The 12,024-nt window shown below is 37.9% G+C and overlaps 1 protein-coding gene across 4 annotated transcripts in view; it reads right to left on the bottom strand.

The window, feature by feature from the left end:
• Positions 1–12,024, bottom strand: part of MYOM1 (myomesin 1) — a 72,046-nt gene that overhangs the window by 28,074 nt on the left and 31,948 nt on the right. For 2 of the 4 annotated variants that reach the window (XM_041399426.1, XM_041399428.1), the window contains exons 13-20: positions 10,977–11,033; positions 10,476–10,600; positions 8,618–8,801; positions 7,422–7,596; positions 5,079–5,200; positions 2,045–2,241; positions 1,171–1,297; positions 258–442 (exon numbers count right to left, since the gene is read on the bottom strand). In XM_041399426.1, the coding sequence (XP_041255360.1) occupies positions 258–442; positions 1,171–1,297; positions 2,045–2,241; positions 5,079–5,200; positions 7,422–7,596; positions 8,618–8,801; positions 10,476–10,600; positions 10,977–11,033 (1,172 nt within the window). Of the gene's footprint in view, positions 1–257; positions 443–1,170; positions 1,298–2,044; positions 2,242–3,830; positions 4,158–5,078; positions 5,201–7,421; positions 7,597–8,617; positions 8,802–10,475; positions 10,601–10,976; positions 11,034–12,024 lie in introns of all 4 variants that reach the window. The other 2 variants (XM_041399424.1, XM_041399425.1) reach the window with 2 other exon arrangements.

Below are 12,024 nucleotides of genomic sequence, written 5' to 3'. Positions count from 1 at the left end.
GAAAGGATCACATTTTATAATGACTTGTCTTTCAAATATTCTGAAAAGTATAAAAATAGCAAACCTACTTCAGACTTATCTCTAGAACTGCTATACTGCTGATCATGTATTTCAAAGTCATTCCACAAAATTATGCGTCATATGTCCTACTGAGTATTCCTTTCAGTGGAGCCATGATCAGCACAGCATGATGATATCAAAACTGACTTCCCCAAGATTATGCTGCTATGCCAGTATTTGAATCTTCAGCTATTTACCTTCAAGAATTTCTTTTGAAGGGGTTTCTCATTGACACTTCTCCAGCGTTCCTCCTTTGCTTCAGTTTCCTTCATATCAACATAATAACCAACTATGGGACTACGACCAGAATAAACTGGTTCCTTCCACAGTAAAACCAGAGAGTCTTTCCTGACTTCTGTGCATTTGACATCATGGGGTGGCCCTGAAATGTAAAAGTTGGGGTTGTGGTGTCAAAAAAAATCCCAAAGGGACCAGTGCATAAGACTCCAGAACCAAAACCAGACAGAACTCAAACTGTACACAGAACTTATATAACATTTAGCTCCTCTGTATCATACCTAGACCCAATGTACAAAATACAACCCATGCCAATTAAAAAGACTACCCCAAAACACAAGCTAATTGGTTGAGATTGGTATCTTGATCAAATATTCATGAGCTTACAAAATGGACAAATAATCCCCAAACTCTGGGAAATAAGTTAATTGTTAAGCTAATGTGCTGCTTCAAGGACTGGTCTAAAGTACACTGAAGTCAGCGGAGGTTGTTTTCATTAATTTCCATGAATGCTAAAAGGTCAGGGATCTGGCCTTGTAGTGATACATTTAGACAAGGGTTACAAGACCCCATTCTTTTCTGCCTTGTTCCTTAGACAGGTATTTATGTCTAGTATTTAAACTAGAAAGCAAAGTGCCAGACACAGTAGAGGAACAAAGAAGAAAAGATAAGGAAAACTAAAGAAGCTGCTTGTAAAATGCAACTAATTAAATAGGGATTATGTAAGGCATCATTGTAACGGCACGAAATCAAAGTGCTGACAATCCAAGCCTGGCCATGAACTTCAGTGTCCCACTGACTCCCCTGCAAAATGTCCACATTAGATAATCAGTCCCAGAGCACTCCTGGGCCGTGTCCCACTCAGGATCCTACCAGGAACAGCAATGGTCCACTCTTCACATTTGAAGGGCTTGCTGGGTTTGGAGGGTGCCCCAACCCCCGCCAGGTTAGCAGCAGCCACCTGGAACTGGTACACCATGTTTTCCTTCAGGTTTTGGATCTGCAGGATCAATAAGATGGTACTTATTAACTTTGGATTAGGACTTCAGAAGAAAGTCACAATAATAACTGTTGAAAACAAGAGCATGCTTTTGTGTGCCTGAAGATGGAAGCGTTATAGACATCTTAACGTGATAATTATGTTGGCTTTTCCTCCGATCAGTGATGGAGCACACATGAGTGATCTTAGCATACTCAAATTGCAACCCCGTTTTCCTAGCAATAGACACTTTGGTAGCCAGGGAGGAAACAAGGTACTGCTCAACAATCATCTTAGTCTGTCTCGTGGCATGGAGCAAGTTCACTTCAGGCAAGAGTTGTCCTTACAGTGGGGTGAAACTCAGTCCTGGCATTGCTTTCCATTCCTAAAGCAGCTCAACGAGGTTGTCTCTAAATTGGGTCAAGAACTGATCACAAAAAGCAGCTGGCACAAAGCTGGTTTTAGCACCAGCAAGCACTGGGATACATCCACCAAACCAGTAGGAATTCCATTTGTTGTGAGGGCCTGACTTACAAAATATCAGACTATGTCAGTGAATTTACAGATGATAAATGGTGCCAGACTAACAAATAAGTGTACAAACAATTTTCTAGAGAAGTTTAATAGGGCTAAATAAATTTACCATCATGGAATTCAAACCCTCTGAACCATCTATCCACTGAATCATAATTCATCCCAACCCATCTTTGAGATTTGATTTGAAAACACTGCCTGCTCCCCCAGCAATAACTGGAGTTAACCTCTTACCCTGTATGCCCTCTCAGTAACAGCCTTAATGTTGGCCTCCTTCCATTTCCCAGGAACTCCATCAACCACTTCCCTATAGTTCACGTAGTAGCCGGTGATTTCAGTTCCACCAATGGCTTCAGGCTGTTTCCATCCCAGCACCATCGAGTCACGAACACTCTCGAGTACCACGATGTCATAAGGTGGAGATGGAGCAGCTGTTTTGATGTCAATAACATGTGAGTAGGAGGCAAAATCTCAAGCTTGCTTGCACTTACCGTATTCAGGTGGCTCCTACCCTGCGTTTCCTAATTAGGACAACATTTATGTGCTCAAGGGAAGTTTCTGGAGCTGGAATAAGAAATGCAGGATGAAAGCCTCCACAAACCAAATGCAAAATCCAATCCAAACTGCATTGGAATTAGTTTACAGGATCCCCTGTTTTTGAAAAGCAGGCTAATACATAGCAAAAGAATGTGTTGCAATTGCAGCTCTGATGCAAGTGATCAGGACTCATTTTACTCTGTGAAAAATGAGGAACTAAAATTAGCATTGCAAAAACTAGCAAAAAAATTGGAGATGCAATGATTTGTTTTCTTTTGCAGAAAGCAAACCCCTTTTCACAAGACAATATTTATTGTAGTTTTCTTTTTTTTTTTAAAAAATATAGTCTCACATTCTTTCCTCTCAAGAATTGCCTTTATCTGTTTCTTTTTTTTCTTTTAAATTTATATACTGTGCAAATTTTATCATTGCACCCATCATGTGGTCTTACCTTAATGGAAGGCAGAGTGATCATAGGCACTGCAGCATGACCAGAAATGGAACATGTCTGTTAGTGGAGCTTACATTAAAAAATATGTGGCATAATCCTCCTTCTTAGATATTTTTTTAAAACAATACAGAAATCATTCACTTCATCCCTACCCACTTTCTTATATTAATTCTGTATCTAGTAGGAAAATGCTTGCCCACATCCAATATATAACATACCAGTAAAAAGCCTTACGTTTGCCCCTGAAGTCATACTTTGGATGAAAATCCCACATAATATATGTTTCCTTTTGTGTGTAATGTTTTTTATTGGTGTCAGCTAGGCCCAGGTGCCCCTAATTTGTTTTCTGTTCAACATTTTGTGTCTCACTTCAGAGGCCTAGGGAGCAGTTTAGTTGCCGGCCAGGTATCAGGACTCAAATGATATTCAAGCCCCACATATCTTGGGCAAAAATGGGTGTCTAGGCACTGAAATTTAAAATATGATTTTGTGTTTGTGCTTATAAGTTGATAGGTTTTCCTCCTTACGTATCATTATTAGTCAGAGATGGAACATAACATTCATTAGCACAGTGTGTCAGCAGGTAAGATGTAGTTTAGGCTAAAATCCACACAGCAACTTCATATTTCCTAACAGAACACGGATTTTCATGCTTACCATCATAAACAGATTTTGTTTCCTTCCCACATATATAACCCAGAGAACTAGGTAACCAGATTCCTAACAAATTACTGAAGTGATTTAGAAATAATACATCACCTTGGATACATTAATATGCAGTCAAACAAGCCATTAAATTACTAACCATATTGATGTGTTTCACTTTCATTAACCACTAAGTTTGTAAAGTGATCTCCAATACCATTACATGCATAGTGATCTTAATGGAGAGTTGAGCACATAATTAATAGGTTTGATAGAAGGTACATCACTGTAGAGCATGTCCACTTGTGGCACAGTTGAACAGAAGTTACAGCAGTCTGAAGTGGACCTACCAAAGCAGCAAAATCTATTTATTTCATTAATTCTCACCTGTATCTTTCTTCTTTGTAACTTTTTCCACTGTCAAAAGATCCCCGGGTCGAGACTTACTTGCCTGCTTAGCAGCAACTTTTTGTGGTGTGGATGTGACAGCATCCTTAACCATTCCTCTCGTGTTACTGTCTCCTGCACTCCCCAATTTGCCACAGCTACTGGGCAGTGTCTCTCTATTAAATTTAGCATTGCATTTTAGCAAAGCATCTGTGTCAAAGATAGGCTGGGAGGCCTCATGCATGCCTTCCCAGCTGGTAGTGCAGTCTGTTAGTCCAGCAGCTTTACCACTCAGTTCAGGACACACACCATGAAGCAATCCTCCCCCTATAATTGCCAGAAAACAGCAAAGACATTTGGATTTAGAACACATTCTTTTTTCTTCATTTAGGCAACAGAGTTAAGAAATGCATGCAGTGAACAATACAACTGAAGCATGACATGTCACTGTGTTTATGCACAAAATGTTAAGCTTGAATTCAAGAAAATTTGAAATGCATAGAATACCTCTCAGCCTGCTCACAAATAATGTTTTTTTTTTAAATAACATCTAGTATTTAGAGCAGAAAAAAGATTTAAAGTTAATAGTATTACTTTGCTATAGTTATTTCAGTCTTAGATATTCCAGGTCACGTTTGTGTTCCTATGAAGATGATCTCACAAAATTGCCCTAGGCCACATGTCTCTGCTCTAAGGTTGAGAGGTATGCAGCTTCAATACAAATGAGAGTGAGAGTGCTGCAGACATACAATTCATTCTAGTCCAATGATCTCATTAATCTTTATGGATTAGTTCAGGCAGTGGCAAACAGAAACAATCCATCAGCAAAGGGAGAACACACAGGGTTATAGAAGGTGTACAGACAACACATTGCACTACTAGGTTTAGTCATGGAAATAAATTTCTTAGGAACTGACTGTATATAGGATGGTGTGGATTAGAGGTGATATATCAGATAAGAGAATCAGAAAGACAATCCATTTTCCAGGATACCTATTAAGTGAACTTGGCAGTGCTCTCATACAGTGGTTCAAAAGAAACACCTGAAGAAAACTGGATGGTGAAGGTGAACAGTGTACAAGAGGGCTATGAGTGTGAAACTATGTCTGTGAGACTACAGGATCTATGGATAAATTATGATTTGTGAACAACATTGTGAATGAAAGTAATTAATTAGTCGCTAATAATTGCTGAGAACATATTTACTTAATTAATTACCATTGAAAGGGGCAATGGGAAATAGCTTACCAATGGCTGCTTTCACCTCTATAGGTTCTGATTCCTGTGAAAATTCACTGAGTCCCGCTGCATTTACAGCTCTGACTCTGAAAATGTACTTCTCACCAGTGCTGAGCCCATGGCAAACAAATCTGAAACAAACCAGCCAAGGAATATTTAGGAAGTATTACAGAAAAAATTAAAGTTTTAAGGGGCAAAAGCAAGCATTTCTTCCATGATATTTATTCTGGTTTCTAAACACCCAAGACAAACCATGACCCCAGTCACTTATATGAAGGTCAGAGAATGCAGAATCTGGGCACCTCGTTCTCACAACAAAGTCTAAACTCATCTCTTTTAAGACACACTATTTCAACACTCTTTCCTTCTTGAGACTACACAAATTTCTGTGTTACCACAGGGTCTACCTTACTTCTGCCTGCATATAAAATCCATGCTTCCTAGTAGAAAAATGTGAAAAGCTGCACAGGTAAGGTCTATATTTGTTTCTTGTGGGATATTTTCATGACACAAGTAAAAAACACATGTAACACATAAATCCCTTCCAATCATAAATGAAAAATTGCAGTTAAAAAAAATTACAGGGCATTGTATAGGAGATAAATTATTTTTGTACTTCACTTTCTTGCTTCAATACATGACAATAATCGAAATCAGACCAATTCTTTTATTTGAAGATAATAGTTTACTTGATAATCTAATTGTCACATAAAAAAAAACCCTCATAAATTTTCTCTGGCATCCACCCTGAAAATACAAAACTTCTGAAGACAGGAAGAATTTATTTAGGAATACATTGTGGTATGGAAATTTAATTTTTTTTCTTTAAAATCCCATTTATTTTTCACAGGTATTTTAAGTATATTTTATTCCATGTTATTTTGATTTTGTTCTACTTTATAATGTAATAATTGCACTACCAATGCTGATCTCATGCAATGGCATATGAAGCAACTAGAATGTGGAAAACAAAATCAAACTTTTGTTTTGGGGTAAGGAAAAAAAAAAACTGAATCAAAATTTTCAAAGTGGAATTTTCCCTACCCATCCTATCAGACTTTTCCAAATCATTTGCTTTCACTAGGGTGTGTGCAGAATTTCAAAAGATCAAAACATACTGTGTAAGGCAAGCTATGAGCTACAGCTAATGCTTTAAGATTGACTCAGCCAGAAAAACCAAGAGCTAACAGACAGCCTGTGTCTGACTGCATCATATATTATATCACACTGACTAAAAATGCAGTGATAGAAACCTATGCAGTGTACTTGTATCACAATATATAGTAACTCAGAACAGTATTTTTATTTCTACAGTGGTTAAAAGTCACATATATTTTAAAATAAGCAGAGAGCACGAAACTTCACCCACTTTCAATATAACTGCAATATAACTCATAGAAATAGATATGAAAGGATGTAATAATGGCACACATAAATACAACATAAATGGACTAAATGATATAAAGGACATTGTCGTGTCTGTGTTCAACTTAGGTACTTCTGATATACTAAGCATTTACAATGCCCTTCTAAAGAGCAAAGCTGGTCCAGGAGTGTTTAGCAGAGTTTTACTTGTTCTAATAAGGGTTGTCATGGATAGCAACTACAAGTAAGCAGAATCAGTCATAACAAGCAGGGAGTACTTCTGCATTGACATCAATCTCCTAGAGGAAAAAGTTCTGCACTTACTGTTTCAGACTCTGAAGATTATGTACTTATTCAAACAAAACCAAATCTTATTTATCTCAGGAAGTTTTAAATCTTGATTATTTTTTCTGACTGGAGACGAAGCTTCATATAGGTAAGATATGTGGGTTTGTATCCAATATTTGAGTGTTCATTATTTCTTGATGATTACAAGTGAAAGAGAAGTCAGAAAGTAGTATTTTTATTGGGATATAGTCCACATGTCCTCCTGACATCCCAGATACACAGTCCAGAAATGTTTACAGCAGTCTTCCAAAACAAAGCACTTTGCTTCCAACATTATGCAGCTTAGTTCTCCACATTTGTAACTTCAGTCATTCCTCAATGTCCTGCTTTTCATCAAGCTGCTAGGCTGTACAGTATCTAGAAGTAGCAAGCTGCTTCTCTTTTCTTCATTAGCAATGTCCATATTTCTTCCCCCCTTGACTAATTGTTTCTAATATAAGGTTGATTATAATTTGTCTTTGGACAAAACTCACTGTTTGAAATACGTTTTCACAACTTCTTAGGAGCTTCACATGCAAGAGGGATTCCAACCTGCTGGCTACCACAGAAGCTCTACCACTACTAATGGCTGGAAAGCACATATATACAGTACATCAGACATTGGTGATAATAATATTTCCATGGTTTAAGGTTAATTACCTTGTGCCTTTCACTGGATTGTTGTTACATGGTTCCCAACGACCAGATCCCTCCACACTTGACTCAATGTAGTACCCAACCAGCTCCTTGGCATCTGGGGGCTCTGTCCAAGTGACAACAACTGAAGTATCTGTGTTCCTAGTTGGCATAATACGGCCGGGAGCTTTGGGAATATCTGTGGGAGAGAAGCAGAAATAAATTAGTGGCCTGCCAGTAAAAACTTATAAATAAAATAAGCATGAAATTCTATTCTTGATTATACTAGCATGACTAGTACAGAATCTTCAAAAAACTGCTCTGATACAAATTCAGTAATCTGTCAGGACAGGACAGGACAAGACAGGATCAGTAGGCTCAAGCCTTTGGTGGTGGGGTTCCTCACTTCTCTATTGCCTAGGATTCAGTGTATTTCCTTAAAATCATGTTTAGTTTATCCCCTTGTTATGAATATTTGCAGCAGATATTGATTTGGAGCTTTTTAAAAGAGAAAATGCGCTAGGTGCACATTGAAGATCTTGCGCAGCCCACAGGATAAGCCAGAAGCCAAGGCTCCTGTTAAGTAGCAAAGGGCAGCTGTAGTGTTTTTTAAGAAGAGATGTTTTGCTCTCCTTAAAAAATGTATTCCATGGGCACCCAAATGCTCTGAGAAGTCAATATGAAGTGAACAGAGATCATTTGGGAACTGGATTGAAATCTGCATTGCTGTTTGGAAACAAATTGGTGATGTAGGTGTAGCTACTGATGACTTTCTGTACTGAAAATCTTGGCTTCTTTTCCAGTGAAAATAGTCTCTGCTTTCAATGTAAGTATTAAATTTTTCACTTTTGTTTAATTTGGCAAACAAGGAAGTTTAGACTCTGCTGATGTCTGGGCTTTTTTTCAAAAAAGACTCTAAGTAAAACAAAACATTTTTGTACTTCCTTGAGTTTTCATTTTCTTTTGCTATTTGCAGTCTTTGCAGTTCTTGGCATCGTTATTTGCAGCTTAATTTCCTTGTTTTGTATCTGTCATTTGACTACATTAAAGGCTGAACAACCCAAACAAAAATTATTTTAGCTAAAGGGAATAAATCACTGAATGTTTTTCATACACTTGAATTATTTTCTGGGCAGCTACCTGCCTGCAGACAAAACAATTGCATCACAAACTGGAAAGTTACCATGGAGGTAATTTAATACACAGGACCACACGCTTACCAAGTTTGTCATCCACTACAGTGGCTTCAGTTGCTTCTGAGGGTTCACCGATTCCAGCAGAATTGCAGCAGCGAACTCGGAAGCAGTAGGATTTGCCTTCAGACAAATCAAAAACTGCAAAGCGAGGGGACTTCACAGGGATCTCGGTGTTCACCCTTTGCCAGTCCTCTGTGCCAGCAACACACTGCAGTCAAACCCAGAAACCACGTTTAGAACAGAAGCATCTGAAGGCTGAGCATCTCACACATCAAGGCTTTCTGCCTGGGCCACCAAGTTCATGTCTGCTGTGGAGAATAGGGAGACACATCCCTTCTTTGGGGCTTTCTACAGAATGAGTGTATTTCAAAGCTTATGAATCTGACAGAGGTTCACTTACTCCAGAAAACATACATAAAAGTTTACTGGTTTTAACACACCAGAGCTAAACCCTCTCCACTGCCAGGAAGTGATGTCATTAACTGCACCCAGTCTGGACCACTTTTCAAATGAGTTTTGCAGATATTCAGCATTATGCTAAGAGCAAAACCCTAACATTATCACTTTGCTTCTAGATGCTTTTGTGGCACTGCCGGTGTTTTTGGGGTGGCTTTCAGAATTAATAATGATTTGATCCTCATTTTCCAGGAAAAAAAAAAAAAAACATTTGCAATTAATTTGTGAATTGTTTTTACTTCCATAGGTAGAAAATATACATACCATGATCACTTATACCACTAATACTTTTTTGCTTTGATTTATATGAAGTATAATTTCAAGTAAATAATTCTGGTTTCTGAGGGATTCAAATTCTCATCATGTGACATTGGTGCTGAGTACTCAGCATGCAGTCGATTATTAAAAAGCTTTCTTATATGGAAAATCAAAATTCATATATTCACGCTCTCTAAGGCTGTTGCTAAGTGAAACTCATTTATTTAGACCAGATTTTGTGTGAGAGATGGAAAACACATGATGGAAAGATATTTATGCCTCCCTTGATGACACCTCTAGACTGATAGGAAAAAACATTGATAAAAAAGGTTATGAGCCAAGAGATGCTAGTAGGAAGGGTGATGGTGTGAAGAATTTTCTAGGCTAGCAGCCATGCAAAAACATCTCAGGAAAGCAAGTGAAATTAAAACTGACTCAGAAAAATTAATTAAAAATTAAAACTGAAATTAAAATTGATTCTGTTTAAGGAGATCAAAATAGAAATTTTGTGATCTTTGTTGAGTTGGTGGAGCAAATGTAAGCTAATGCAGAGGATAAACATGAAAAGGCAGCTGGAATAGAAAGTGCTGATGACACGAAACTCTTGCAAAATGCGTCCATCCAAAATGTTAACAATCTGTCCTGCCAGACAAGCTTCATTAATACAAATTTTATACATGTAATTATATATATGGTACTATATATATATATACATAAATATAAATATATATATAATATCATATATGTCTATCATATATATTTATGAGATTATTATATATAATATACATTATATATAAATAAACATGCATTTTTTATTTTTATATCTATCTATCTATATATATATATACACACATAAAGCATGTGACTTTGCTCTGTGTTTTCACATTTTAGAAGGAGTTTTATTCTCTCTACTCCAGGTAGTCAATGACACAATTCAAGAAGAATATTACTGGGTGTGACGCATTCTTCACCTACTTTCCTATTTCCCATCTTTCTTTTATTCCTAGTTTATCTTAAGCTATGGTTTCAGTTATCTGGATGAACTTCTAATCCTTGCCCTAATTTGCAAGTCTCAGACAGAAATGAGAGTTAACCAGAGGTCCAGAAGAGATGACAATACAAATGTAAACTATTGCCACAGCATGATTCTGATTTTGTCCAATTTTACCTTTTCCACAAAGTACATGATACCCTCATGGCCTCGCTGTCCAGGAGGTTTCCAGCTAAGCACAACATAGTTCTTGGTGGCCTCAATAACTTGGAGGTCTGTGGGGGGACCAGGAACAACACCCTCTGAAGGACAGGGAAGAATAGGAAAGGGAACTTGGATTTAATTCTTCCATTTTTGTATCAGAATTAGCATCATAATTAAAAAATAGGAGTATTGATATACCTCAGCACTTAATCTTTTTTTTTTTTTAATGTAGAGTTAAAAGTCTTCTAAATATTGGATTTAAATTTCCTTCTTTAATTCTAAGCATGATTTCGTTAGGTCCTGAATAATGAAACTTCACCTCAAAAACCAAGTTGTTGAGTTATTCAAGGTCAAGTGATTCTCAGAACAGCTAACTTTGGGTGTGTGCCAAAGTTCACTGAACTCACTCAGAGCTTTCCTAATTACTGAACCAGCTTCACATTAGACATTTGTAGGCAAAAGGGCTGTGTTTACCTGCAGGTTCTTCCTCAGTCACAATAATCTGTCCAGTCCAAGGAGCAGAAGGGTGACCTGAAACAAATGTCAGATATAACACAATGAGAACAATGAGAAAACTGACTCTTTTGTGGTTCAAAACTAAAACTTGCAAGATCCCCCTAAGCTCCATTTTTGGTTAATGCTGTGGCTGTTGCTCATGTAGCAAGCTAGTTACCCAAGCTAGTTGTAGGCTTACCAGCTTGAATATTGAAAGCAGCTCAGCATTTAACATAGCTAGAAAATCCACTGAAACATCTATTCCTTCCTGAAATGTCACTGAAGTCTCCTAGGTGACAAGGAGAGGTATTTGGTTCACTCAGCTCATCATTTTCAGAGAATTAGTTTCAGCTTTATTTCCCATCCTCTATTCCTTTGGTTTAACAGTTCACTTATTAAAGGAACAGCCAAATTCCTGCAGGCTGCATCTTGTCTCTTTTTAACCACTTTCTCCCATATTACCAGCTTGTAAATCATGGGTCACAGTCACAAACAGTAACAGCTCAGCCTGACTCAGCATGTCCACTAGATAAACTTGGGTGTCTCTCTGAGCAACCAATATGTTATCACACTATTGCAGTTATGCAGCTTTCAACCAGGTCACTGCACTTTCAGAGATAATTTTTGCAAACACTGTTCTCCACCTCCACGTTGTTCACCTTACATTGGCTGACCTGATTTGGAGATGAAAGAAGAGAGGAAGCAGGTGGGGAGAAAAATTATGAGGGATGAGAGGAGATATAACAGGAATAGGCCACCAAATCCAGACTTCACCTTCTGTGACAGCTTCCATTCTGCCCATTGAGAAAAGCCCTCTGCCCTCCCCAGGCTTAGGGTTTCACGTCTGCCTGAGTGCAATGTTTCTTGGCAGTGCCAAGTCTCTCTCCTCTGGCCTTGTGTTTTATCTTGAATGAAAATCTAGATCATCTGGCTGCAGCACTACACACAGTAGCTCACAGAAGTTGGGACCATGGGAGCACTGTAGCTTTGCATAAAATACCCTTTCACATTGGATCATTTTGAATTG

Source organism: Onychostruthus taczanowskii, unplaced genomic scaffold, assembly GCF_017590055.1.
Source record: "Onychostruthus taczanowskii isolate IOZ18803 unplaced genomic scaffold, ASM1759005v1 scaffold16, whole genome shotgun sequence".
NCBI classification, from domain to species: Eukaryota; Metazoa; Chordata; class Aves; order Passeriformes; family Passeridae; genus Onychostruthus; species Onychostruthus taczanowskii.
The sequence above is the reverse complement of the archived record's forward strand: the minus strand, read 5'-3'. Positions and strand labels throughout refer to the sequence as shown.